Source organism: Monodon monoceros, unplaced genomic scaffold (assembly GCF_005190385.1).
Source record: "Monodon monoceros isolate NGI ecotype Baffin Bay Population unplaced genomic scaffold, NGI_Narwhal_1 Super_Scaffold_3, whole genome shotgun sequence".
Lineage (NCBI taxonomy): Eukaryota > Metazoa > Chordata > Mammalia > Artiodactyla > Monodontidae > Monodon > Monodon monoceros.
Window position 1 is genome coordinate 22,494,139 of NW_021703780.1, and position 27,997 is coordinate 22,522,135.

The window sequence follows — 27,997 nt, forward strand, 5'->3', positions numbered from 1 at the left end:
AACAAACCAGCATCACGGCTCCTCAGATGAAAAGATGGGGGCCCTGAAAAGGGCCTTTTGTTGAACAAAGAGCGCGAACACTCAGCCGCCGAAGCCGTAGAGAGTGCGTCCCTGGCGCTTGAGCGCGTAGACCACGTCCATGGCGGTAACAGTCTTGCGCTTAGCGTGCTCTGTGTAGGTGACAGCGTCCCGGATTACGTTTTCCAGAAACACCTTCAGCACCCCGCGCGTCTCCTCGTAGATGAGACCAGAAATACGCTTCACACCTCCACGCCGGGCCAGACGGCGAATAGCGGGCTTAGTGATGCCCTGGATGTTATCGCGCAGAACTTTGCGATGACGCTTAGCGCCCCCTTTTCCAAGGCCCTTACCGCCTTTGCCGCGACCAGACATGCCGAAAACCTAGAGGATTAACAGAGATTAACTTCCAGGCCTCCCAGATGCAGGCCTTTATACGTCCGTTGGCGGACCGAACTGAGAACCTGAAGAAAGGTAGCGGGAAGTCCCGCCCCGGGAGGGGGGAGGGGAATTTGACCAAAAAAAAAAAACGCCTTTTTTGTTCCTTTGTACTGTGTTTCACACGGTGGCAACTATTTTGTTACCGTGTTTAAGGCTTTAACAATTGCTTTTGAATGCGAACGCAAAACATAAATATTGTGGAAAAGGGTAAAACTCGTTATCTCACCACACATAGATCATTGCTGGTAGCTAATTTCGTATCAATATTTTGGTGAACAGATAAAAACACATATTCTTTCAAAGAAAATGTATGCAATGCCGCAAATGGCATTTTGGAACCTCTTTGATTACGTTTTAACCAATTTCCCTTATTTAAAGAGAAAATACATTTTTTATGTCTGCTTGTTATTCTTATGAATGCTCTTTAATACAGTTTTAACCAACTCCCTAGCAGCCAGTTGTTTTTTTTTAATAAATCATTTTTTTCCATTTAAGAAAAATTTACTTCTTCATCTACTTGGGTATATACTATACTGACATTTCTAATGAAGGATAGCAGAACACACCGCTCCCAAATATCCTTTAGCATAAGGATTATTTTGAGCGGATTGTTTCTGAGAAAAAGCAGATACAGAAGCTCTAAAAACAGAATAGAATTTACCCCTTTTTAAGGGAAATTTACATTTATATGAGAAATCTCCATTTGTAAGGGTACTCACTCAATGTGCCAGGAAGAGAAAGATAACTCACAAGAAATTTACCAATGGAGAAGGTGCAGGATTTAATCGGCCTCCCCTTGTTTACTGTGCTCTTCTGGGTCACCTCCTACAACAGCCCCCCCACACACACACCCATGTCTTTTGTCTTTAGCTGAAGATGATATTTAAAGTGGCGGTTCGGGCCACTTCTGGGAGTTTTACTCAGTTCCCCTCTGTTTATTCCATGTATACATGAGACGTACACAGTATTACACTTTGTTTTTCTCTTGTTAGTCTGTTTGTTTTTTTTTTTTTAATTACAGCAGGGTGTCAGCCACAGAACCAGTGAAACTAATGTTTTCATATAAACAATTGAAATAGTAAGCATAGATAAAGGTCTGGAAGAGGAGAAATTTATAAAAACCACAAAAAACAACCTTAGGGGTAAGGCATTGTTTGGGAGCCTCAGAGATTCGTATTGTTGAAGGCTCCCTAATTCTCTATACTTAGTGTCTGCCCCTTGTCCAGAGTCCCTGCCTTCTTCCAAGTTATTGGTCCCCAAAATCATTCAGTGTCTTCGTTATTCCACCAGGTAATTAATATCCATTAACATCAGTAGCATTTATTTAAATGTGAGACTGTTGCTAGACTGGAGAAGGAAGTAGGAGGTACACCAAATTAATAAGGTCATGCAGATCAATTTTTTTACAGATAAATTAATATCATGAAGTGAAAAGGCAGTGTAACTCTTTACAACTGGTCTTTGCTCGTTGGACCCCTCTGATCTTTAGGCTCCTTCCTCCAGTTTAGCTACTTTGAAGTTATTCATTTGAAAATCCCTACATTTTCCTCCATGTGATCTCATCCTTGTTTAACTTTCAACTTCTTTTTTGCCTTTATTTATATCACTTATTTAGTTTATAAGGATTTTTATTATTATAAAATTAACAGAATTTTCGGACTATATTTTATGGGCTTGTCATTGAAATAGGATCTGGGGATATGCAAATATGAATAAAACCCAGTCTCCACTCTAAAGGAATTTGTACACTAATGGATAAGATACCAAAAGTGTTCAGAATGAGCTCCCCAAAATGTGCCACATTTGCACATTGATTATTTTGAGGTAAAGGCAATTGAGATCCTGCAATCTCAAGAGAAACTTCTGCCCCTTCCTTAACTACTTAGAAGGATTTGAATTGGGGGTCTTTCCCACTATGAGAATTATTACCGGAGAAAAATTTTATCTGAGTGAGCCAGCTGCATGGCAGGGCAAACTAATTACCCAATATTTGATTTTCCTCTTATTGTCCATGTGAATTATCCTCTTGTGCTTGGAAGGCACTAAGCCATTCCTTAGCTCAGGAAGGCATATTTACCTTTCTGTTTTTGAACTTCTCATGTATGTGGGGTTTCCGTATGTATGAAATTAAACTTGACTTTCTCCTGTTAATCTATCTCATGTCAATTTGATGATTAGACCAGCTAAAAGAACCTTAGAAGGGTAGAGGAAAATCCTTGCTCCCCGACAATATATAACAAATCTAATATGGGAAGATACTGTTAGGTTCTTTCATGGTAGTCCAGAGTCTGCAGAAAGGGAAATTAATGGGAAGACCAACTCCAGGAATAAAGTTTAAAAAATACTTTCATAAATCTTGTGCTACTAAAATTGAACTGTACCTCTTATGAAAACAACTTTACAGTATAAACTATGGAGTCCTAAAAAGTTCTTCAGGATCTAATTGAAATTAGAAATATCTAAATTATTTTGGCAAGATTTTTGGAAAGTTTTGTTATCTCCATTATTAAATACAAGTTTTACTTTTTTTCTGATTACGTAGATAGTAAAGAACAGTAAGTGCTTTATCCAATGAAGTTGGGTTAATAGTCCATTAATATAAAAAACTCAGTTAACACGTGGAATTATAAACAATGACATATCACACTTGAATATTTTATTTTATTTAAAACAAAATTTTGTATTCATTTATCAACTATTTGATTATAGGTTCATTGATTTTATCAATCAAAACCACATCAATAATTGTAAAGGCATTATTTTAACAATGTGGTGGTTCTTGCCATGGGGAATAGAATGATGCAATGAAGCAAGTGTTAGTAATTGCATGATCAATATCAAAAACGATGATAACAACAGCATATTTTATTATTAAAAATTGAAAGAACTCATAGGCCTTCCTTGGAGCTGTATCACTTACTCTACTTGACAGTTCTACTTCTGAGATATAGCTGTTTAAAATATACAAACTCAAGTAATGCAGATGACTTTCTTTTCTTAATTTTTTTATTTTTTGGCTGCGTCGGGTGTTAGTTGCGGTGCTCGGGATCTTGCGGTGCTCGGGATCTTTTGTTGCGGCGCGCGGGCTTCTCTCTAGTTGTGGCGTGCCGGTTTTCTCTCTCTAGTTGCAGAGCGCGGGCTTAGTTGTCCAGCAGCATGTGGCATGTAGGATCTTAGTTCCCTGACCAGGGATCGAACCCGCGTCCCCTGAATTGGAAGCCGGATTCTTCACAACTGGACCACCTGGGAAGTCCCGCAGATGAGTTTTTAAGAGGGAAAAATTGAATAATTAGATTCACTGAAATCAGGATTCGGGTCTTCCAATATCAAATAATGAAGCCAAAAAGAAAAGGGAAAAAAGGTAACATTTACGTCCTGTTTGTGACTGCTGAGGTCACTTTTATTCCAATGAATATTATTTACATGTGATTGAGGTTCAGATTTAAATATAGGATATACTGGGAATTCCCTGGCAGTCCAGTGGTTAGAACTAGGCGCTTCCACTGCAGAGGGCCTGTGTGTGTGTGTGTGTGTGTGTGTGTGTGTGTGTGTGTGTGTATAAAACAAATATTTCAGGAGACTCAGAAAACCTATTCTAATGGACTAGGAATGCCATAGAAATTCATTTTCATTAAAATGTATTCATAAGAAATTGTATGTATTCATAAGAAAATGTATTCATAAGAAATTCATTTTCATTAAAATGTATTCAAAATGTATTCATGAGCTGATGTGGAGAGGAATTGAAGGCCCTCTCTAGCTAGGGTGACTTGGTGATCTGAGAGAAGGTGAGAGAGATGATGGTGGGGTAAAGGGGAAGCAAAAATCATTGACAGCACTAGGACTATAAGAACCTGATAAGTGATTTACAACGTCGACCTTTCCTATTTAAGACACACCCTCTACCTAATGCAGTTCCAAACCGCCTTTACTTCACCATCATTGATGTAAACAGTCCATTATGAAATGTGTTCTCTGCCTGAAGTTACTTTTAAACAAGTAGTTTACCTGTCTGGATTACTACCCCATTCCCATTTAGGAGGATGTGTGTGGTGCGCAGTAAGACTGAATTGAATTAGAAGGGAAGGTAGGCCAAAATCGGATGGTGCTAAGTTTTTTTTAACTCAGATGGACACTTGCCCCTGTAGAGGAATCACAGGGATGTTAATTTTGCTCATAAGTTTAACCTAAATTATGTAAGCAAATGTTTTGCTTTTTGGAAGGCATTTAAGGTACTCTGGGGAAAATAACCTAGATGCAAATGACTTAGCCAAACTTTGTTCTAGGATTAATTTTCAACAGCATCTTGCTTTCCAAAACAATGTGACTTTGAAAGCACAGCTCCTTTTGTTGATAAGGTGGGTGGCTCTGAAAAGAGCCTTTTGGTTTGGAAAGATTTGAGTTGCAAAGAACGGCGTACTTCTACTTGCCCTTGGCCTTGTGGTGGCTCTCGGTCTTTTTGGGCAGCAGCACCGCCTGGATGTTGGGCAGAACGCCGCCCTGAGCAATAGTGACTTTGCCCAGCAGCTTGTTGAGCTCCTCGTCGTTGCGGATGGCCAGCTGCAGGTGGCGCGGGATGATGCGCGTCTTCTTGTTGTCGCGGGCCGCGTTGCCCGCCAGCTCCAGGATCTCGGCCGTCAGGTACTCCAGCACCGCCGCAAGGTACACCGGCGCGCCGGCCCCGACCCGCTCGGAGTAGTTGCCCTTGCGGAGCAAGCGGTGCACTCGGCCCACGGGGAACTGGAGCCCGGCCCGCGAGGAGCGAGTTTTGGCCTTGGCGCGAGCTTTGCCTCCTTGCTTGCCACGTCCAGACATACTGAAAGTAGAAACCCAGCAATATGAGTTAGGTCTGAATAGATACAGCGAGAGCTACTCTACTTATAATTTTCACTGGGCGCGAAAATGAAGGTGTACCATTGGCTAAAACTAGTTTTATTTAACCCAATGAAATCGGATTTTGAAATACACTTATTTTGATTGGACAAAACTGTTACGTGCTGTTTCCAGGATTCACCACCAATCAGACGCTCGACTTAACTCACTGCCTCCTTTGTTTAAGAAGCTGTGAAGGAAGAGGGCTCAGCCTGGTTCTTGTTCTTCCTGTTATTTTTGAACTGCTTGGCAGTTAACTCCGCACCATGCCAGAACCCTCCAAGTCTGCTCCGGCCCCGAAGAAGGGCTCCAAGAAGGCGGTGACCAAGGCTCAGAAGAAGGACGGCAAGAAGCGCAAGCGCAGCCGCAAGGAGAGCTACTCCGTGTACGTGTACAAGGTGCTAAAACAGGTCCACCCGGACACCGGCATCTCGTCCAAGGCCATGGGCATCATGAACTCGTTCGTTAACGACATCTTCGAGCGCATCGCGGGCGAGGCGTCGCGCCTGGCGCATTACAACAAGCGCTCGACCATCACCTCCAGGGAGATCCAGACGGCCGTGCGCTTGCTGCTGCCCGGCGAGCTGGCCAAGCACGCCGTGTCCGAGGGCACCAAGGCCGTCACCAAGTACACCAGCTCCAAATGAGCCAGGCCGCAGCGGAGCGAGCGGTAAGGCTAGGCCCACACCCCAAAGGCTCTTTTCAGAGCCACTCAATCTTCTGAAGAGAAGTGGCACTCACTTTATGCAGCAGGTGTTTGTTATTTGGTGCAAAGTATAACAAGTTATGCGATTCCTTTTATTTTTTTTTGGTCTTTAAACCGATTTATTTTCTCGTAGTTCTGGAAGCTAGAGGGCCAAGATTTGCTGTCAGCAGGGGTGGTTTATTCTGAGGCTTCTCTCTTTGGTTTGCAGATGGTCATCTTTTCTGTCTTCATTTGGTCTTCCTTCTGTTCGCGTTTCCTCATTTTCATCTTGTTAGAAATTACTTCCACTACAATGTAGGTGGTGCTGCAGCAATACTCGAGATATTTTTATATGTTTTTATGTCGAGAAGGGGGAGGTTCATTATCAGACACACGTAGTGAAGAAAGCAAAATGCACTTTGTCCCAAAGGAAAATCCGCTCGCCTTTAAGTTTGAATCCGGCAGAAGTTTTTGCTAACAATGGCTTGAGCGCTCTATCCTTAACTTTATTTTTATTTTTTTGTGGTACGCGGGCCTCTCACTGTTGCGGCCTCTCCCGTTGCGGAGCACAGGCTCCGGACGCGCAGGCTCAGCGGCCATGGCTCACGGACCCAGCCGCTCCGCGGCATGTGGGATCTTCCCGGACCGGGGCACGAACCCGTGTCCCCTGGGTCGGCAGGAGGACTCTCAAACCACTGCGCCACCAGGGAAGCCTTCCATCCTTTATTTTAACGTGTACATACCTGACTAATGAATTGCTTGGCACACAGTAAGAAAGGTACCAATCGTTTGATTCACTTATGTTTTCTTTGGGGAGAGGTGCTGGCTCTCCTCCCCTTTCCCTGGGTTTGGGTTTGCCAAATATTAAGTTAGAAAGGCAGAAGAAAAACAAATGGAAGTGAGAATCCAATTCAAATTATCGCACACATCAACCAGGTGCCACGTTTATCGATAGCCAATCCAGACGCTGCGCGCGCAGTTTGAAGTTTACCAACGGTGTCCCTCGTGAGTCTATCCTAATTGGGAGATTTCTGGGCCACGCAGCTTTGTTGGAAGAACTCTGCCATTTTCTCCACTCCCTAATTTCTCTGAGTGAAATTTCTCTGTATGGGAGGGATTAGGTCCTACTCCTGCCTTTACTGTGAGGATCCTCTCCATATTTTCTTTCTTTCTGCATGTCACTTGCATTTACTGTTTCTCTATTAATCGGAATAAATTTTTTAAAAATAGAGAAGGGCTGTTTCCCTACCCTCAGTTCGGGAAACCAAAATCCATCTCTTCATCTTAGGCCCTTAGAAATGAATGGCATATTTAAAACTATTTTAGTCTTTACAGGGAATCAGCATGGAAATGCTTCCCCAAAAAAGTATGTTATTCTACAAAGTGACCACTTGATGTAAAAATTACCATTTGTTCATATTGCTTATGAAAATACATAGGTGACCTAATATGTTTAATTTGCAGTATGCCAAGACAAATGAGTGACTAGCCATGAAAAGTCTCTTAAGGACTAAAGTGTTACGACGGAGAAACTACTTTGAATCTTTGCTTAAGGGCTTACATTCAGAATTAATAAGTATGACCTACATCTTTGCAAAGTGTGTTATATTATTTTTTCTAGGTATTTATAATTTCAAATTTCTGACTTTTTATATTAGGCATATTAAAAAGAATAATTTTAATGTAGGTTATAATAAAAGATAGAGACAAAATATTTCCCAGAGGATTTCCTCATGTGCTTAGAATGAAGAAAAATATCCATTAATAAATTAAGGGATTTTTTTTAATATGTTTGAATTCTTTAAAAAATGACTTTTTATATCGTGTCTGCTTTAATTTCTAAAGTCCTTGCACATGTCCAAGAAAAAAAAAACTATAAAGTTACACCTCATTTAATACTAGGAATATGTATATGTGATGTGACTCTGGAGTTGCACCTAAAATATAGCTCAGATATATCAGTGTCTTTTACTAGTTGGTTCTTGTGGAACAGTGTTTTGAGAATATGAACTGTATAAAAATATCCCACTCAAATTCGGTACGTGACATTGTATAAATGTAACACTGGACTTTTAAAAAATAATTTTTTTAAGAAATTTTATGTACATAACATTGCTAAGTTAATTTTATTTTTTGCCTTATTTTCCTCATGTGTGGAATGAGACCAACAAATACTACCTCAGATGCTCATTGTATTTATTTATTTTTGGCTGTTTTGGGTCTTTGTTGCTGCGCGTGGTCTTTCTCTAGTTGCGGCCAGAGGGGGCCACTCCTTGCTGCGGTGCACCGTCCTATCACTGCGGTGGCCTCTTCTGCTGCAGAGCATGGACTCTAGGCACGCGGGCTTCAGTAGTTGTGGTACGCGGGCTCAGTAGTTGTGGCTCTCAGGCTCTAGAGAGCAGGCTCAGTAGTAGTGGTGCATGGGATTAGTTGCTCCGTGGCATGTGGGATCTTCCCGGACCAGGGCTGGACCCCCTGTGCCCTGCATTGGCAGGCGGATAATCACTGCGCCACCAGGGAAGCCCTTAAAAAATAATTATTAATTTGATTGTATTAATTTGATTGTAGCTTCGTTTTAATTTAATTCTTCCCCAACATTTTAAACTGATATCTTGAAAATAAACTAGTGAAATATTAAGATAACTCTGTATGTTTTAATGTATTTGTATTTGGCCAAATAGCTGTATTTGACCAAAAATCTTGAGAAATTGAAATCCAATGCTGCCTGCAATTAAAATAATTATACCATAATATGAGTGTGTGCATGTATGTATATATATTTATGCATATATATATAATATACACATAAAATATGTTTTGTTTATACACACATTACTAAAATATGTTATATTTTAATTTTCCAACACTCTTACTCCAAGAGGGTGACAAAAAATATAAAAGCATTGACTGTCTAGTGTCTGATTATTTTAGGCTCTTGGTACAGAGCAGTGAGATGGAGAGTAGAGAACCAAACCTTTGAGATTTTTAGCTATACCATTCCATTAGCCAGGATACACTTTATACATGCACACATATATTACGTTTTAATTTCTATTATATTTTTATTATATTTAATGGAATTAATAGAATAATCAGAAAGTGGAAAGTGTTGGAAAAATTAAAATTTCATTTTCTTTTAAAATAACTGGTGTACAGGGCTTCCCTGGTGGCGCAGTGGTTGAGAGTCCGCCTTCCGATGCAGGGGACACGGGTTCGTGCCCCGGTCCGGGAAGATCCCACATGCCCGCGGAGCGGCTGGGCCCGTGAGCCATGGCCGCTGAGCCTGTGCGTCCAGAGCCTGTGCTCCGCAACGAGAGAGGCCACAACAGTGAGAGGCCCGCGTACAGCAAAAAAAAAATAACTGGTGTACAGATGATAATGACTGGGAAAATCATTTGGGACAATACATTGCAAAAAGAAAACATAGTAAGAGCATCCTCATGTTTATGAGCTGTGGACTATATTAATTCTTCCAAAAGCTCAAAGTGAAATATTAAAATTACTAATGTATTATGTGTATCTTAGAAATACATATCTGGATAAAAGTCCATTGTATGTTTTATAAAATTTTTAATAATACTGTTTTTTAAACACATTGTTTAGATAAGCAGCCCAAAATCTAGTAAATTAACCTTGGTGAGGTGACGTTTTATATGGCAGAGAAGAGTGAAGCTATCAGCTCAAGAAAAGTGAGTTTGATTGAAAAAAAAAATGTATTTGGGGATAAGATAAAGGACTTTCTGTGAAAAGAGTAACAGGCACTTAGCCTTTAAAAACAGGGTTTTTAATCTATCATCATAGTGTTCTCAAAGTCATCTGATGCAGCCAGGTGCATCACGCAAAACCCTGGTATGGAGATTTCCACCTCTATTCAAGAAACTAAATTCCTTGAAGAAGAACTGATTACAAGTTTTGAGACAAGGGAAATTTTGATGGGTCTAGAACACCATGCTCACTGAAAGCAAGGATGATCTCCCATGTTTGGAGTAACAATAAAGAGAGTTAAGATGAGAGTGGCAAGAAAGCCCGAAAGAATCCCCATGGTGTAAGTAGTGCTAACTTGAGAATTAAAACTAAACAAACAGAATAGTTGTAGTTTACTGGAATAGATTCAGCATGTAAAAGCCATGAATCCATAATAAGCAATTGGGACAAATACTGTGATGAGCTGAATAAGAAGTTTACCTGGTGTATCTCACTATTCATCTTTTCCAAAGTCTTTGTGCCCTATGTCACTGAGATGAGCATCTTCTCCAGAAAGTGCCTGGCTTTACAGTCTTAAGGTTCTGTTGTACTTATATTAGGGGAAACTCCACCTCCTGCAATGCTATAGGATCAAGTCACAAAAAAGAGCTCCCTGAGAAACTCGCTGATGCTTTGTTCAATAAAATTTCAGGAGAGCAAATTGCATTTTAATGATTGCTATTGTTGGAAATCAATCCAAACACTAATTCCCAAGGCATTCTCAAATTGTCCTTTGTACCAGCTTCTGCTATAGCCATCCCCAACACTACCACCAACAATGTGGTTACTAAATAAATAAATAAAATGTTAGCTTTCTCTTTGTCCTAAAGGCAGTGATTCTCAAAATGTGGTCTGGGGACCCCTGGGGGTCCTTGAGATCCTTTTTTTTTTTTATTGCGTTACGCGGGCCTCTCACTGTTGTGGCCTCTCCCGTTGCGGAGCACAGGCTCCAGACGCGCAGGCTCAGCGGCCATGGCTCACGGGCCCAGCCGCTCCGCGGCATGTGATATCTTCCCGGACCGGGGTACGAACCTGTGTCCTCTCCATCAGCAGGCGGACTCTCAACCACTGCGCCACGAGGGAAGTCCCCTGAGATCCTTTTAATGGGTATGTGAAGCTAAAATTATTTTCATAATTATCCTGAAATTTATTTAAAAGATACTTGCAAAATATAGAACAGTGCTAATCTTCTTACTAATTTTTTAATTTTGAAAAATGTAGCTATCTTCATAAAATATGTATGTTGAAAAGGCTTTATTGTAATTTTTAAATGAATTAATAAAACAAATATTCTTTCAGTTTTAACTTCTAATAAGGTAAATATCAATAGTAGTAACCTACAGAAACACGAATTCTTTGGATCCTCAATACTTTTAAAACGTGCATGGGTCGAAAACTTTGAGAACTGCTGCCTTAATAAATTATGTCACACTAGAACTGTTTGATTTACTGTTTTTCAAATTATTTGGAAATAATTTCCTGTGTGCTTATGCTACCATCTGAATACACAGATCCATTTGCTTCATTTTGCTGTTATGTTTAGGGATTTGGCTTTTTAAAATTTAACCTTATCCTTACATAAAATATTTTTACATAGTTCCAAGGTCAAATCAAGGTATGTTCAAAGAGGTCTTTCTCCTTTAGCCTATAGCCTCTCTCATAACAATTTTTAATGTTGTGATTTAACTTCCAATTATTTGTTTGTTAATTATAAGCATACATTTGTGTATTCTTAGTTCCCCTCTATTATATTTTTTAATATTTATTTGGCCGCCTTGGGTTTTAGTTGTGGCATGCGGGATCGTCGTTGAGGCATGAGGGATCTTTCATTGTGGCGTGCAGGCTTCTCTCTAGTTGTGGCGTGCGGGTTTTCTCTCTCTAGTTGTGGCGCACAGCCTCCAGGGCGCGTGGGCTCTGTAGTTGTGGTGCGGGTTCCAGAGCACGTGGGCTCTGTAGTTTGTGGCACGCGGTCTCTCTAGTTGAAGGGTGCGAGCTCAGCAGTTGTGGTGCGCCAGCTTAGTTGCCCCTTAGCATGTGGGATCTTTAGTTCCTTGACCAGGACGGAACCAGCTTCCTCTGCATTAAAAGGCAGATTCTTTACCACTAGAACACCAGGGAAGTCCCAGTACCCCTCTACTAGATAAACAGTAACATCTTACACATAATTTTCTCTACCTTGGGTTTTTTTTGTTTTTGTTCTTTTTTCCTTTAAAATATATATCCTGAAGATCATTCCACAATAGTATATGGAGATTTTCTTCCTTTCTTATTTTCTAGCTGCCAAGTACCCTGGGCTTTCTTCTTTTTCTGATTCTTGGCTCTGTAATTCATTTTCTTGCTAGCTGCCTGACCCTTCAATCAGATGTTTTCTAGTTGTTCTAAGCATCAGGGTTTATCTGAGTTGCCTACTCTACTATTACTGGACATAGGATCAAGGTATAGTATTTGTTAAAATGTTTTTTTAAATGTCAACCCATAACTTACTCTAGGACTTCCAATCCTTACAATCTTTAAAATGCAGTTGTGTAAAATTGATATGGGTCACTGCAGGCATACCCTCTGGTCCAGTGATAACTCAATTTCTTGCTAACGATGCTCAAGTTAGCACATCAGTTGCCATAGTGGGTTAGTTGTTCATGATCAAAGAAGTGAGATGGTGAATTGAATGTAAATAAATACTAGTCACAGGACTAGAGGAAGAGACTAAACACTGCATTGTTGGTTCAAGAAATCAGGTTTATAAATTTGAAGAAATGAATAACTTTTATGAAGTGTCTGTGAAGCCCAAAATTTAAACACACAGAGATTAACTGCAATACCTTATCAGTAAATGGTAATAGGATATACCTTAAAAAGTATAGGTTATATTTGAGTCAAATCTCTTGAAGCTTAGACATTTCATTCTGGCTCCATTTTTTTGCAGTGTCCACACCAAAGAGATCAACATTCAAACACCTTCACCTCACCATCAAGGATATTTTTATCAAAGCTACCATCTCTTCAGTCACATCTTTTTTTCCTTGAACTTTCGCTTATGCCTTGTTTTCCAGAGCTACATCCATCACTTCGTGCTTGAGAAGGGACCCTTCTGAAGTCATCAGAACAACTAACCTCATCAGAGCACTCAGAATGACATCTACTATGGATTCTCCGCTTCTGCCATCCTGACAATCCTCTGATATATTTTTGTTGGAACCAAAATCTTGGTGGAGGGAAATCCCTGAACAACATCCTGACTTCTTAAGGTGGGATGCTTATCTCCTTAGGCTACGTCAGACTATAGTTGTTGCTTACTTCAAGCCTAGTGTTAAATTTTCACAGTGGCCACACCATGGAACATAGACCTCTACAAACCACAAACCATGACTTTCAATAATTTTTCAGTTGTAATTTGATGGAGTTAAGAAATATAGAAGAATACATACCATTAATCTGCACCGTGCCCTGCTGCTCCAGTGTCCCGGACCTCAGTCCATCCTATGCAGGAAGATGATAGCCTGCAATAGAACTTTAAGGCCACTCTCATTCCATACCTATTTCCTAGATGAACAAACTGATGCACAGAGAAGGGGAGTATTTTGTCTAAATAGCTAGAGGATCAATGACAGTTTATAAGCCTCATGGTAGTGGCCATCAGTATACAAATGATAGATTTTGTGGTCTTTTGTTATCATCAAACTAAATTCTTTCAAAACAAATGGAGATGACTCATTCATATTTGTTTTAATAGTGAAAAAGTTGCCATTCTTTATCTGAAAAAAAAAAAAGTTTCTCCCTCTTGTTCCCAAGAACAGGAAAAAAAAAAAAAAAGTCAATTTTTTTTTTTTTTTTCTTGGAGAATACTGGTCAGATTCTCTTTGGAGGGTCCTATAGCTCTACCCTATCATCATCGTACAATTAATAACTTTTGCCTTTCCTGTGGGAAACAAGCACGTATAGCAAAGTCTGCCTGTTGATTATAGTACTGAAATTAAGACGAACTAAGCTCCGTCTGTAACTTTTCCAGAAGACAGTGTTTGAAAATTGCAACTTATACTCACACAATGCTTGCAGACACCCTGTATTTCAATTGTTGGAAATATGTACCACCAAGGAGCAGAGAGAAACCTGCCCCCTGAAATCGTGCCACGTGAGACATGGACTTGTTGTTATATCTCTTAACTGACCATTATTTCTGCCTTGAAAGCAGTAATGAAATAGACAAGAAGAGGCCTCTCCCTGAAGCAGCAGCCCCCCCTGGGAAGACCCTTTATACTCATTCTCCCAGAGGGTCACCAATCGAGGTTTGCCCAAGTAAAAGGCTAAAGTATCACTGTGGATGAGACCTGAATGGTGCTTAATTATTTGCAATAGATACAATGTAGTTATTTTTAAAGTAGACATTTAAACATTAACCTATCCTTATTCTTAGTTTCTTTTGTCCTCCTCATTCCAAAGAACCAAAACTAGGCCTAGTTCAGGGAAGGTAGTCATACACCCCTGATTTCTATTGGCTGTTCTATTTAAAGTAAGGCAGCTATTATGGGGAGAATTTTATCTGCCTCCCCCCACCTCGCTAAACCCTCAGAATGTAACCATATTTAGGGATAGAGTCTTTAAAGAGGTAATTAAATTAAAATGAGGTCCTTGGAAAGTGGTTAGGTCCTACTCCAATATGACTACTGTCCTTTTAAGAAGAGGAAATTTGGACATAGGCAAGTATAGAGGGAACACATGTGAAGATAGAGGGGGAAAGATGGCCGTCTACAAGCTAAGGAGAGAGGCCTAGAACCCTTCTTTCTCTCACAGCCCTCAGAAGTAAACAGCCCTGCTAGCACCTTGATCTCAGACTTCTAGACTCCAGAACAGTGAGAAAACAAATTGCTGTTTTTTCAGCCACTCAGACTGAGGTACCTTATTATGACAGCTTTAGCAAACTAATAAAGCAGCCAATATGTTACGATAATATTACAATCCCAATCCCCTGTCTCTTTAGCTGTAGACCAAAGATACCACTAGCACTTACCTCATTAGACTGGAAAAATAAATTAGATAATGCACAGTATCCAAAGATAGTACACACTTAATAAATGACAGCCAATAACTACTGTGATTTTTTTCCCCTATATGCCAAAAGCAAGATGTAAGTGCCATACAGTTTACTGCTTAAGGGCAGATCCTTGAGTGAAGAGCCATGACGTAAACTCTGACATTCAATAATCCCTCAAATGACAAAATATTAGAGCAAACGAAATGAAGAACTTCCAGATGTACTGGAGATAAGCAAGAGAAATACATGAACAGGAATAAAATGCTGAAAATAGCAAAACCAAATAGAGCACCAAAGGAAGGTCATTCTGATAATCTGAATTAATAAAGAACCTACTCTAAAGCAGCCTAAACAGGTGGAAGGAACATAGGCCCTGGAAAACCTTTTGTGACTGAAGTTCTGCCCAATGCTTGTTAGCTGGTTATCTTGGATACTACCTCAGTGAGCCTGTGTGTATGATCAGGCCACACAAGATGGCTGTTCTCTTGCTCTCTGTACATCCCCTGATCGAACAGTCCCTGCTTCACGTCACCCTACTCACAGGACTGACCTTTCCTCTTAATCATAGAGCTTATCAGTATCTGCTTAAGTGTTTGCCCCTGCTCCAACTAGAAATTTTTCTGATTCTTAGAACAGAACGGCTCCAGCACGCTGGGTTATTAAAGGGAAATATCTGCCCCCTTGATGGCTGTTAACCAAAGGGACAATGAGGGATGTCCTCCTCTGCTGGTTTCCCCGGTAACTGATGAGCTCACCTGACATCAGTTCCCCCTATAATTGGTACACTGGTACACCCCCCACCCAACCCCCACCATGAAGACTGCTGCCATGTCCTGTCTGCTGTTGGTACGGAGTGGGGAGTCACTCTAGAACTTTGCTTCAGACGTGTAAGATCCCCTGTTCAATAAACCATTGATGTCTCTGTTGCTGTCTCCAGGCATTTTTTTTGGTCTCAAGGCTGGGCAATTACAGGACTTGCAGGCCTACAGCGTGCAGCCAAACACTGTGATTCTTCTGATTACCTGTAAAATGGAGATAATAATAAGGCCCCAGTTTTCTTAGAAGGATTTTATGAGATGATGTACCCTGCTTCCAAGTGTGTTTTTGGGACCCAGGTGAGGTGCACAAATAAAAGTTACTATGAAAAAGACATTACATAGATTTTTTTTCTTTCAACAAAATAATGATTAAATAATATGAGAAATAAAAATAAGTATAATTTAATAAATGTTCCACCACAAAGTGAGCTTCCCTGGGTCTTTTAACTTTATATTTCCTGAGTTAGACATATAATAGTGGCTCAATTAAATGGTACATTAATTTAAAAAAAAACAAACAGGTACATTAATTAACCAATATTTTCTCAGATCTGTACTAAGTATTACTGGGGGCATGGAAGATTATCATAAGTAGTATGTGGACTTTGGTGTTTAAAATGTTGAAACAGAGAGTGAAAATATCATTCTCTTTTCTTCTCTCTCTAAATCTTTCTGATTAAGTAACTGGGAAAGCATTAATTTGGTGCTAGCAGATCTTTAAGGCCTTGCAAACACTTGTTAATCCTTGCCCCCTTCCCCAGTCTTTCAACTTCGTAACAAAGAACAAGTTTCAGACTCAAAGTAGTAGACAGCAAATAGCATATAACTGAAATTGAATAATATATACATATATTTACATATTTACATATTGTTTTATAGTTGTATTCTGTTCATGGTCAGAGGCAGGAATTTTCCACTATGGTTGTCTTTTAAAATACATTGATTTCATTTTTTTTTTTTCTTTTTAGGCTGAGCAGCCCTGCTTGCAGGATCTTAGTTCCCCAACCTGGGATCGAACCTGGGCCCACAGCAGTGAAAGTGCAGAGTCCTAACCACTGGACTGCCAGGGAATTCCCCTAAAGAATATATATTTTTTTAAATATTAAGTAAACAATAGTGTAGATTGCACCCTGATACAGAAAAAATCATAAAAGTGGAACTCAAATAACTAACTGAAGTTTGAACAATACTGAATAAAATAAGCAATGTCATAAACCAGTAAATGGCAAAATGGCACTATTGTTATATTTTATACTTCTATATAAATTATAGATCTATATATGTTATATAAATATATAAATTATATATTATAGCATTAATATAACACTACTTATATATAATTGTATATATAAAATGTAATATAATTAATATTTATTATTATTACATCAAACTGTATTTAATATTAACTGCTGTAGGAATTTGGAGGGAGTAATATTATTCTGGAATGTGGCAATCTGGGAAAGTTTCTTGGAAGAGGTATAACAAGATTTGACCTTGAAAGAAAGGATCGCTAAGGTTTCAGTTGGTATATTATCAACTAAATATGTTGGGTAACACATGGTTCCAAAATTGAACAGCTTAAAACAGCAAACATTTATTACCTCATAGAGTTTCTTAGGGTCAGGAATCTGGGAGCAGCTTAGGTGGTAGTCCGATTCAAGATCTCTCACAAAGCTGCAGTCAGGTCATCTAAACTTTAGATTCTAAAGACTTGACTGGGACTGGAGCTTCTAAAGTTCAAGAAAAAGCTTGTTTATAATGCTGTTGGCTGGAGGCCTCAGTACCTCACCATGTGGATATCTCTATAAGGTTACTCATGACAAAGGCTGGCTTCCTTCCTCTGGAACAAGTGATCCAAGAGAGTGGGAGTTATCAAGATGGAAGTCTCTTATCGAATCTTGAAAGTGACATACCATTACTTCTGTCATATCCTGTTGACCATAATGCTGGAGCAATGTGGGAAGGGCACCAATATTAGAAGGTAGGGGTCACTGGGTGCCATCTTAGAGGCTACTTCCCACAGTTGGCACAGAAGAGTGTGCCTCTCAATCCTCATAGCCATCAGCATTAGCTGGGGAATTTCAAATACCCCAGATGTCCAGGCCCCTCCTCTGATAAATTGAATCAGAATCTCTAGGGGCAAAGCTCTGCAGTAATATATTTTTTCAAAGTTCTACCAGCAAGTTTGATGCATGATTAAAATTGGGAACCACTGGACACAAGAGGAGTGAGAAACTAGGAACGTAAAAGTGAGAGTGGCCCTTTGATTATTACCTAGTTACATGGATAATGTACCATAAGAAATATGCGAGATTTCGCTCTCTTGGCTTGAGACAAGGGTGGAAATAAGGCCAGAAAAAACTAAAGAAGTTGGAGAAAGGTTAAGATTCAGGAGTGGACACATGTATTAAATGGTGGGTATGGGTTTGATGTTTGAAAGAACATTATTTGTCAGTGGCTCTTGTTTGTGTGGTCCCTGGTGACCCCCAACTGGAAACAGATTCAAAATCAGTGATTCTTCCACAGGAATTTGCTCAGTTCAGGAGGCTTTGGAGAAGAGGACTATTCTGGAACAAAAAGTAACTGTTGGGAGTAAAAGGCCTGGAGTTCCTATATCTGTAAGGAAGGGTCTGGTACTTCTCTGGGGTCCCTGATGCCCTGACTTGGCCTGGTAGTCCTTCTCTCTGACCTCTCTGAGAGGTTTCAGCAAAGAAGTAAAATGACACTTCCACACAGAGCACCATGCCTGTTGTCCTTTTGAAGTCCAGGATCAGGGGTCAAAATGAGTCACAGCTGGGCTTCCCTGGTGGCGCAGTGGTTGAGGGTCTGCCTGCCGATGCAGGGGACACGGGTTCGTGCCCTGGTTCGGGAAGATCCCACATGCCGCGGAGCGGCTGGGCCCGTGAGCCATGGCCGCTGAGCCTGCGCGTCCGGAGCCTGCGCTCTGCAACGGGAGAGGCCACAACAGTGAGAGGCCCGCGTACCGCAAAAAAAAAAAAAAAAAAAAAGAGTCACAGCTGATCACCCAAAACCTACAGCTTTCTGCAGCTACTAAGAATTTGAAACATATAAGAATGAAATCCAAAGCCATTATACTGTCATATAAGGTCCTACACATTCTGGAAGGCCCCATTCCCAGCACCGTTTCCCACCTCCAGCTATTTTGCCACTTCAGTCCCAGTCACATTGGCCACCTGCTGTCCCTTGTCTAACACCAGGTATTTCCCCCTTACCCAACATATACATTCGGGGTCTCTTGTTCCTGCTTCTTTCTGCCTAGAAGAATCTTTCCCCAGTGGCCCACTCCCTCGTCTCTTCATCTTTGTTAAAATTTCACCTTCTTGATGAGCATTCTGTGATTATGTTATTTAAAATGGAAGATAAAAAACCCATTCTTTATCTTCCTTTTCTGCTTTGTTTTCCTCCCAAATGTTTAATGTTCATTATCTTCTGACACTCTTTTTTTGTTGTTGTTTTTGTTATGTGCGTGTCTGTTCCCACATTAGAAAATAAACTCTATCTGTGCATGACTTCCTTTCTGTTTAGTTCATTGATGTATTTCTGGCACCTAGAAGAGTTTGTGGGACATAATATGTGCTCAACAAATATTTATTGAAAGAAAAAATGAACTAGAAAACACTGTACGGGCTGAACTTTGAGATTCAGTTTGATAAATGAAGATGACCTTAAGCCTTTCAAATGCCAAATCGATGTATAAGATTCCTTTTTAATATATACAAAATATGTGCATAATAATTCTTAGACATTCACAAAGCAGTCTCACTGATCCTCACAATAGTCATGTGACTAGGAATTGCTGTTATGCCCAGTTTACTGATAGGGAAACTGTGTTTCAGAGAAGCCAAAATCTTGGCCTCATAAAGTAAGTGGCAAATGTTTTAGGAATTGGTCTCCTAATTTCAAGTGTAGGTCCCATGGGCCAATCATAACAGTGGACACAGGTAATGTTGATTAAAAATGAATTATAAGGGAATTCTCTGGTGGTCCAGTGGTTAAGACTCTGTGCTTCCAATGCAGTGGTCGGATATCTAGATCCCACAGGCCATGGCACGCACCCCCCCAAAAAAAATTGTAAAATAAAATGCTAAATACCTAAAGAATACTCTAGAAATAAATCACATTTCCTAGGTCTAATGGAGATAAAGGCATAAAGATATAGGAAAGACTGGGAGGTCCTGGTTTGCATATAGACAGGGTGTATGTGTGTGGGAGAGGTTGAAATAAAAAGGAAAAAACTCTGGAGAAACTTCAAGAAGGTAAAACAATGCAAGTTGGAATAATCAGAGAGGCGATTAGATTTGAGATTGGCTTTGCAGGACAGACAGGATTTAGATGGTAGAGGAACTGGGGCTTAACAGAAACAGAATGGAGAACAGCTATATGGTACATTTCAGGAAATAACTGTATCTTTCTAGGCCTAATATTAGTCATGTCTTCACTACATCAATAACAATTCTAATTTCATATTCAATGTTAATTGATGTAGTAAAGAAATGAACTAATATTAAACTCCATAAATATTCTGCATGTTTCTAGTGACCTTTTTGAGGCTACAGGGAAGGCAATCACTGGCTTTTGTCTACAGTTTTGGCTTAACTCGCCTTTGTTCCTGAGCTCATAAGTTCAGCCCCAATTTTGTGCTTTCTATTCCCAGAAGCCCAAGGCCTCCTGTCCTTTAATGGGAAAAGATTGAATAATATCTAGAAAAACAGTAAAGATGTTGGGTTTTACCATCTTAATATCTGACAGTCTGTAGCATGCTTGGGACTTATATTTCCACACTGATTCTTGAGAATGCCTAATTAGCTCTGAAATACGGGCATAAACACCAGGAGATTGTGCTTCCCCCTTGGAGAAAGATGCCATCCTTCAGGTCTCAAAGATTGCCTTTTCATTTAGAGTTTCTCCTTTATTACAAGGGGGAAAAACGTAAAGAGGAAACAGAGTGAGATGAAATGTGGAGCTGACTCAGAAAAGAAACTGATACTCTAAATTCTTTTTCCCAATTAAAAAATTTGACCATGTAAAAATAATAGTGAACAGAAATGCCATTCCCAAAAGGGGTGAAACATTAAAACTTAAGAATGCAGCAGGATCAAATTACATGAAAAATCTAAAGGGGACACTACCTGCTTGGTTTCCTTTAATTCATTGTTTGGGGTGATATTTATAAAGCATGGTGAGGGTCAGGGCATGGAATGGCAAGTGTACGACTGCTGAAAAATGATGTAAGATAAGTAAACGTTCAGTTAAAGAGCATTTGAAATTTGCTAGCCACTAACTTAAAGATTGATCCTCAGAGTAAAGCTGAGCTGGACGGTAAGTGAAATAAGCACAATAAAATTCGTTTTGGGCGATGGCTGTAACATGTACAGCTTGTTATCAAGATCATCTTGTTTGAAATGCCACAAACCCAAAATCTAATTTGTTGCACAAATTAAGCAGCACTTACTAAAGGCTTCAGATTAATATTGCTTTTGTCTACCTCTAAAGCTGCTTAAACTAAGTGCCAGTTCTCTATGGAAAGCGTGGATGGCTCTGAAAAGAGCCTTTGGATATGACGGAACCTTATCAACTGCTTTGCAGCCAGTGGCTCACTTGGAGCTGGTGTACTTGGTGACAGCCTTGGTGCCCTCAGACACGGCGTGCTTGGCCAGCTCGCCGGGCAGCAGCAAGCGCACGGCCGTCTGGATCTCCCTGGAGGTGATAGTCGAGCGCTTGTTGTAATGCGCCAGGCGCGACGCCTCGCCCGCGATGCGCTCGAAGATGTCGTTAACGAACGAGTTCATGATGCCCATGGCCTTGGACGAGATGCCGGTGTCCGGGTGGACCTGCTTCAGCACTTTGTACACGTATACGGAGTAGCTCTCCTTGCGGCTGCGCTTGCGCTTCTTGCCGTCTTTCTTCTGAGCCTTGGTCACCGCCTTCTTAGAGCCTTTCTTCGGGGCAGGAGCGGACTTGGCAAGCTCAGGCATGGTGAAGTGGCGTTAACAAAATCCTCGAGAAACAAAGAGTGAGCAATGGGCGAGGCGAGTCCGTTTCACTTACAACTGCATATTCAAATGACACTTAGTAAAGTTCTATGTCTGATTGGCGAACACTGCTAATGACGTCATTATCAACTTTGTCCAATCAGAACGCGCATTTAAAGGACCGACACGTCTCTTTTAAAACGGAATTACTACTTTACCCAATGGAATAGCTTCTTTTTCGCGCCCAGCTGCAGCTATAAAATGTGCGATTTTCTTCTTTCACCTTAGTTGCTTCTGGTGTAGGCTTTAAAATACTGCATTATGTCTGGACGTGGCAAGCAAGGCGGCAAAGTTCGCGCCAAGGCCAAGACTCGCTCTTCTCGCGCCGGGCTCCAGTTTCCCGTGGGCCGAGTGCACCGCCTGCTCCGCAAGGGCAACTACGCTGAGCGTGTCGGGGCCGGCGCACCGGTGTACTTGGCGGCGGTGTTGGAGTACCTGACGGCCGAGATCCTGGAGCTGGCGGGCAACGCGGCCCGCGACAACAAGAAGACGCGCATCATCCCGCGCCACCTGCAGCTGGCCATCCGCAACGACGAGGAGCTCAACAAGCTGCTGGGCAAAGTCACCATCGCTCAGGGCGGCGTCCTGCCCAACATCCAGGCGGTGCTGCTGCCCAAGAAGACCGAGAGCCACCACAAGGCCAAGGGCAAGTAAGGCCTCAAGAGCAACGCCTTCGAAACCAAAGGCTCTTTTCAGAGCCACCTACTTTTTCTGCGGAGGAGCTGGGACAGTAGTTTCATTTAATTCCATTGTCATTATTGCCTGGGGAAAAGAAATTACTAAATGTAATTAATTTGGCAAGCAGTTTGAGCCACTTTTCGGACTCCTAGTCATGTCCTCGGAATGTCAGGAGGAAGATATCAAGAGCTTTGGTAAGGAAGTGAGTGCAGTGTCAAGATGCAAAATCAAAGTATCTTTTAAGGGCCCCTGAGGACAATCAAAACACTTTCTCGGCTTATTTGCAGTATAACTCGACCTCTGCCAGTGCTGAAGTTATGCTCTGTGCCTTGATTCCTGCAATATCAAATTAAAAATAGATGTGTGCAGTGAATTAGGTGGCGCATAAACCGGAATAAAAACGTCTACCATTTGAACAGAAACAGTTGACCTATCTGAACGTGACGCGGGCTTTTTAACTTTAAAAAGTTCTTTGTAGCTAAACATCCAGGAACCAAAATGCCTTAAAAAACCCGTGGACAATTTTGCAGGTTCCTGGATGCAGGTCAAATTTTCTTTGTTGTGTTTTAAAAAGCGTATGTTTTTCACTTTGAGTTCCAAGCAGGAGGAAAGGTGAAAACATTTACTGGAAGTAGAGGGCAAGCAATTGTTTCTTGGCGGGCGGCTGAGAATAATATGTTACTCAATGCACAGCTGTTTTCAGAGATCTCTGGGTGGCTCTGAAAAGAGCCTTTGGGGTTTGCGTCTTAAGCGCCAACTTCCTACTTCTTTTTGGGAGCCGCCTTCTTCGCCTTTGTAGCTTTGGGTTTTGCTGCCTTAGGCTTGGCAGCTTTGGGTTTCGCCGCTTTTGGCTTCACTGCCTTAGGCTTAGCGGGGCTTTTGGCAGCCTTCTTCGGCTTTGCCGCGGCTTTGGTTTTCTTGGGACTCTTGGCCACCTTTTTGACGCCAGCGGCTGCGGGCTTCTTCGCCTTCTTGGGAGTCTTCTTCACTGCTTTCTTTGCTCCCGCAGCCCTCTTGGGCTTCTTAGGAGTGGCCCCTGCGGGTTTTTTCGCTTTAGCAGCCCCCGCCTTCTTGGCCTTCGGCTTGGCTTCCCCGGTGGGCGCCTTCCTATTGAGCTTAAAGGAGCCGGAAGCACCCGTGCCCTTGGTCTGCACAAGGGTACCCTTGCTCACCAGGCTCTTGAGACCCAGCTTGATTCGACTGTTGTTCTTCTCCACGTCGTAGCCGCCAGCTGCCAGGGTCTTCTTGAGCGCTGCCAAAGAAAGGCCATTGCGCTCTTTGGAGGCAGCCACAGCCTTAGTGATCAGCTCAGAAACTGGGGGCCCGGTCGCCTTGCGCTTAGCCGCGCCACCGCTCGCGGACTTCTTAGTAGACTTCTTCTTGGCAGGAGATTTCTCCACCGGCGCCGGGGCAGCCGTCTCAGCAGGAGCGGTTTCCGACATGGCGACGGAAGAAACTGCTAGAAGAAGAGAGATTCAAAACCCAAAGAGCAAGTTTTGCAATGCTACCTTGCTCGGGCCCGGGGCTTATATAAGCCGGTGCTGCCCTGTGATTGGTGGAGCGTCCGATCCACCGCCCTCAGGCAGCCGGCTCTCGTGGTTGGACTCCCAAATTGTGTTTGTTAGTCCCAAAATTTGATTAAATGCTAAAAACAGTGGTACAGAATTTGACTCTTTGAAGCTCCAAAGGAGGAAAACAGCCTCCATGTTCACATACTTGTTTGTGTTTTTATGAATCACGCGCAATTAATGAAAGATATTTTTAAAAATCCCTTCAGCTTTTCATATGTGTCCATCGGGCGTAAGGCATCGAGCTAGTTAGTTGCATTGTTGCAATAAATTTTTACTAAGTACCAAGTGAACGTTTTTTAAAAGGTTTTGTCCCTAAGTTCGGCCTTTGATTTTTGCAAGAGGAAAGACACTAGGTTCCGTGGTTTTGCCATAAACTTTGTTTCAAACTGCGGCAAGTAACACAGGCGCAGGACAGCTGGTTGCCTACAGCCCCAAATTAACCATATAGATCTTACTTTAAAAACCGGTTCTGCCTCCCAAGGAGTTTCCACGTGCCACTATCTTTAGAGAATGGGATTTTGCCGCTAGGAAAAGTTCTGTTGCCAAAGTGACTTCTTCCAGGAGGAATAGAAATTGCTTTGGCTACAGGATCCAATGACCTATATTCAAGCAAATTTGGTTTGTTTTTGATTGAGATGCTTTCTCTCTTTAATTCCTAAGCGAATCCAATAAAATAAGAACAAAGAAAAATGCTTAACCCCGATAATGTATTTTAGAAAAAACCCTGAAACCTGCTAAAAATTATTCAAGGGCTTCCAGTAGCCCTCGAAAGCGCAAACTGTTTAGATGGCATGGGACTTTGTCCCTCTTTCACGGTGCTTTTCCCAATGCTCTCAAACTCTTTACCTCCATCAACATTTAACAAATTACACGGTCAAAACACCCTCTTTTGTAGGACATCAGTGTGGATATTTTTGTGTGTTTAAGTGAAGATAGACCTGTATCTTCCAGTGAAATAATTGGCCACTGACTATAAGTATGGACTGGCTCTTAAGGGACTGGAGGTTATAGAAGTTTAAGAGAATTCAGGAAAACATTAACATCCAAGGGAACTGAGGCAATGACCAGGAAGTGGAATGGAGGATGAAGTTTGCTATTTATTGGGAGGTGGGAGGGGGAGGCATGGACAGGATTTTGTGCCTGGATGGGGTGATGATTAGGGTCTCTCATGCAATCAACAGTTCTCCCCTGTGAAAAACTGTAGGCCAATACACTTCATCTCTTCAGGAGCTCCTGGAGTTGAAACTATAGCCTACTATGGCCAAATCTAGACAGTGGCCTATTTTTGTATGGCCGTCGAGCTGAGTTTTTCTATTTTTAAATTGTATTTTTAAAAAACTGTGACAGACTATATGTTGCCTGCAAAACCTAAAATATTTACTATTTGGCTCTTTTGCTGTTTTGTATTCCTTCTCACAGACACAGTTCATGGTGTGTTGCTACAGGCCTGCCTTTCAGAACTATGCAAATCGAGATCTAAAAAGGAGATCTTAACAAGAAAATGTTCCAACCAAGTATTTCCCACTTTTTCAATCACAAAACTTTCAGAAAATTTAGGAGGAGGTTCGGGGAAGTCATGCTTTACAGGAGAGAAGCATAATAAAGAGAGCTAACATTCATTGAGCATTTAACTGCCAGGAACGAATCTAAGCATGCCCTACAAACCAATTCGTCTGCTACATTTTACAGCTGTCCTAGGTGAGTCCCAGAGAGATGAGTAATTTGGCAAAGATTATACACCTAGTAGTAATTGGCAGCTGTGAGGCTTGAACCTCAACCAGTATTTCTTTCTGCAACAGGAAGGCAAGAGGCACATTTTCTGAAGTCAAGGAGCTAGGGTACTTGGCAAAAACAAACAAAAAAAACCTTCATTTGCCATTTACACAATTATCCACAGAAACCAATAAACTTTCACAAGGTATGGGCCAGTTTTTCTTCAGTCCCTTCGTGTAGCCAAAGGCTTAATGGTTGTATCACTTTAAGTATGCTTCCCCAGAAACAGCTCAATAGGCTGACTAGGATCACAGAATACAGTAACCTCCGTCTGCAGCTTAATCTCCAAATATGCAACACTGAAGTGACACAGTAACAATTGAGCCCACAACAGCTATTTCATCAAAACCCTCCTGTCATTTTTCTTTTGGGGATAATATGTATCCTCTAGAATGAACAGTTCCTTTCTGGAGACAGTTGAGGGGCTCTGAAAAGAGCCTTTTCGAATGAGGTATATTAATAGGAAGCGGTGTAAGATTTAAGCCCTTTCCCCGCGGATGCGACGGGCGAGCTGGATGTCCTTGGGCATGATGGTGACGCGCTTGGCGTGGATGGCACACAAGTTGGTGTCCTCGAAGAGCCCCACCAGGTAGGCCTCGCACGCCTCCTGCAGCGCCATCACGGCCGAGCTCTGGAAGCGCAGGTCGGTCTTGAAGTCCTGCGCGATCTCGCGCACCAGGCGCTGGAACGGCAGCTTGCGGATCAGCAGCTCCGTGGACTTCTGGTAGCGGCGGATCTCGCGCAGGGCCACCGTGCCGGGCCGGTAGCGGTGCGGCTTCTTCACGCCGCCCGTAGCCGGCGCGCTCTTGCGGGCCGCCTTGGTGGCCAGCTGCTTGCGCGGCGCCTTGCCGCCTGTGGACTTGCGAGCGGTCTGCTTCGTGCGAGCCATGCGCAAGCAGCGCCAATTACTTTAACAGTAATAACAGGACCCAGTCGTCCCAATATATATAGGGACCCTCGCGTCTTGATTGGACAATAGACTGCTGCCTCCCTCGCCTGTCCCGCCCTTCCCCGCCCACAGAATTGCTTCTAGGCTTATTCCTCAAAGAAAAGGAAGCGTTTTCCCGCTTCTACTTCGGTCATTAGGATAATGTACAGAGGAGATATCTTGTTGGCTTTAAGACTGCAGGATGGGCTTCCCTGGTGGCGCTGTGGTTGGGGGTCCGCCTGCCGATGCGGGGGGGCGCGGGTTCGTGCCCCGGTCCGGGAGGGTCCCGCGGGCCGTTGCCTCTGGGCCTGCTGCTTCCTGAGCCTGTGCTCCGCGGCGGGAGAGGCCGCGGCGGTGAGAGGCCCGCGTACCGCCAAAAACAAACAAAAAAAAGACTGCAGGATGCATAAAAATTCTTAAGGTGTTATCTAGAGAATCTCAAAGTGCCTTGCACTATTTTAAATACAGTACAAGATGTCATGATTGGGTTCTCGACAAATAGTTTACTGAATAACATAAAAGGGAACCAACCAGCTTATGATAAACGGAGGCATTGGAAGTCGAAATCCAGCCATGTTCTATGCCAGTGGTCTCAAACTTCAGCGTGCTTAAGAACCTCTCAGCTTATTAAAACGAGGGTCGGCCAACTTTTTCTGCAAAAAAGGTATGATAGTATTTTAGGCATTACTCGCCATACTGTATCATTACTTTGCCCTTGACATGGGAGTGCGAGCGCAGTCGACATAGGTTAGATGAGCCCGAGCTTACACTAAACCTCTGTAAAAACTGGCAACGAAGCTGAGTTATCAGAGAATTTGCCATTGTACGTGGAAAGGCTGACGAGGGCTTGGGGACTGCGACAACGCGCAACTTAAGCTCAACTTCAAATTTTTAGCCCCCCCAACCCAACTGCTCTAGAATACTTAAAATGCACCTTAATGCCTACAGCTCTTCAACAGATTTCGTGGGTGGCCCTCAAAAGGGCCTTTGAGCGACGTTATGATGCTTTGGAACTCTAACCGCCAAAGCCGTACAGAGTGCGTCCCTGGCGCTTGAGCGCGTAGACCACGTCCATAGCAGTGACAGTCTTACGCTTGGCGTGCTCAGTGTACGTAACAGCATCCCGGATCACGTTCTCCAGAAACACCTTTAGCACCCCACGGGTCTCCTCATAGATGAGGCCAGAGATGCGCTTCACCCCGCCACGCCGAGCTAGGCGTCGGATAGCCGGCTTGGTAATCCCCTGGATGTTGTCACGCAGAACTTTGCGGTGGCGCTTGGCACCTCCTTTCCCCAGGCCCTTCCCACCCTTACCACGACCAGACATCTCACCAATTCAATTGAACACGATACTCCAACTCGCAAAGGCGGTGTTTTATATAGTGGT

The 27,997-nt window shown here is 42.2% G+C and overlaps 7 protein-coding genes across 8 annotated transcripts in view; 3 read left to right on the forward strand and 4 right to left on the reverse strand.

Moving 5' to 3' along the window:
• LOC114907338 (zinc finger protein 850-like) overlaps positions 1–27,997 on the forward strand; it is a 347,786-nt gene that overhangs the window by 199,843 nt on the left and 119,946 nt on the right.
• Positions 42–27,937, reverse strand: LOC114907283. The gene is made up of 4 exons (XM_029242776.1): positions 27,645–27,937; positions 26,243–26,590; positions 25,291–25,297; positions 42–402 (listed from the first exon to the last, which is right to left on the reverse strand). The coding sequence occupies exons 1-4, from the start codon at positions 27,935–27,937 to the stop codon at positions 82–84; spliced, it is 969 nt and encodes a 322-aa protein (XP_029098609.1). The 3' UTR covers positions 42–81.
• On the reverse strand, positions 4,841–5,293 carry LOC114907315 (histone H2A type 1-D). The gene has a single exon (XM_029242833.1). The coding sequence runs from the start codon at positions 5,272–5,274 to the stop codon at positions 4,882–4,884; it is 393 nt and encodes a 130-aa protein (XP_029098666.1). The 5' UTR covers positions 5,275–5,293; the 3' UTR covers positions 4,841–4,881.
• Positions 5,561–13,530, forward strand: LOC114907322 (histone H2B type 1-N). 2 transcript variants are annotated; one of them, XM_029242841.1, is made up of 2 exons: positions 5,561–6,001; positions 12,684–13,530. In XM_029242841.1, exon 1 carries the CDS (start codon positions 5,598–5,600, stop codon positions 5,976–5,978), a length of 381 nt encoding a protein of 126 aa, XP_029098674.1. In that variant the 5' UTR covers positions 5,561–5,597; the 3' UTR covers positions 5,979–6,001; positions 12,684–13,530. The 2 variants fall into 2 exon arrangements, with proteins under 2 accessions (XP_029098674.1, XP_029098673.1); XM_029242840.1 differs by having other exon boundaries at positions 12,811–13,530.
• Positions 21,220–21,609, reverse strand: LOC114907329 (histone H2B type 1-L). The gene has a single exon (XM_029242849.1). It carries the CDS (start codon positions 21,601–21,603, stop codon positions 21,223–21,225), a length of 381 nt encoding a protein of 126 aa, XP_029098682.1. The 5' UTR covers positions 21,604–21,609; the 3' UTR covers positions 21,220–21,222.
• On the forward strand, positions 21,920–22,359 carry LOC114907309 (histone H2A type 1-like). The gene has a single exon (XM_029242824.1). The coding sequence runs from the start codon at positions 21,922–21,924 to the stop codon at positions 22,312–22,314; it is 393 nt and encodes a 130-aa protein (XP_029098657.1). The 5' UTR covers positions 21,920–21,921; the 3' UTR covers positions 22,315–22,359.
• Positions 23,082–23,851, reverse strand: LOC114907288 (histone H1.5). Its single transcript, XM_029242799.1, has one exon. It carries the CDS (start codon positions 23,778–23,780, stop codon positions 23,100–23,102), a length of 681 nt encoding a protein of 226 aa, XP_029098632.1. The 5' UTR covers positions 23,781–23,851; the 3' UTR covers positions 23,082–23,099.

Excerpts from the sequence above, each read along its gene's own strand:
- LOC114907322 (XM_029242841.1), top strand. The coding sequence starts at position 5,598 with ATGCCAGAACCCTCCAAGTCTGCTCCGGCCCCGAAGAAGGGCTCCAAG.
- LOC114907288 (XM_029242799.1), bottom strand. The coding sequence starts at position 23,780 with ATGTCGGAAACCGCTCCTGCTGAGACGGCTGCCCCGGCGCCGGTGGAG.
- LOC114907315 (XM_029242833.1), bottom strand. The coding sequence starts at position 5,274 with ATGTCTGGACGTGGCAAGCAAGGAGGCAAAGCTCGCGCCAAGGCCAAA.
- LOC114907329 (XM_029242849.1), bottom strand. The coding sequence starts at position 21,603 with ATGCCTGAGCTTGCCAAGTCCGCTCCTGCCCCGAAGAAAGGCTCTAAG.
- LOC114907283 (XM_029242776.1), bottom strand. The coding sequence starts at position 27,937 with ATGTCTGGTCGTGGTAAGGGTGGGAAGGGCCTGGGGAAAGGAGGTGCC. Across the intron at positions 26,591-27,644 it reads AAGCGCCAGGGACGCACTCT|TAATTGGCGCTGCTTGCGCA; the intron begins GTACGGCTTTGG and ends TTACTGTTAAAG.
- LOC114907309 (XM_029242824.1), top strand. The coding sequence starts at position 21,922 with ATGTCTGGACGTGGCAAGCAAGGCGGCAAAGTTCGCGCCAAGGCCAAG.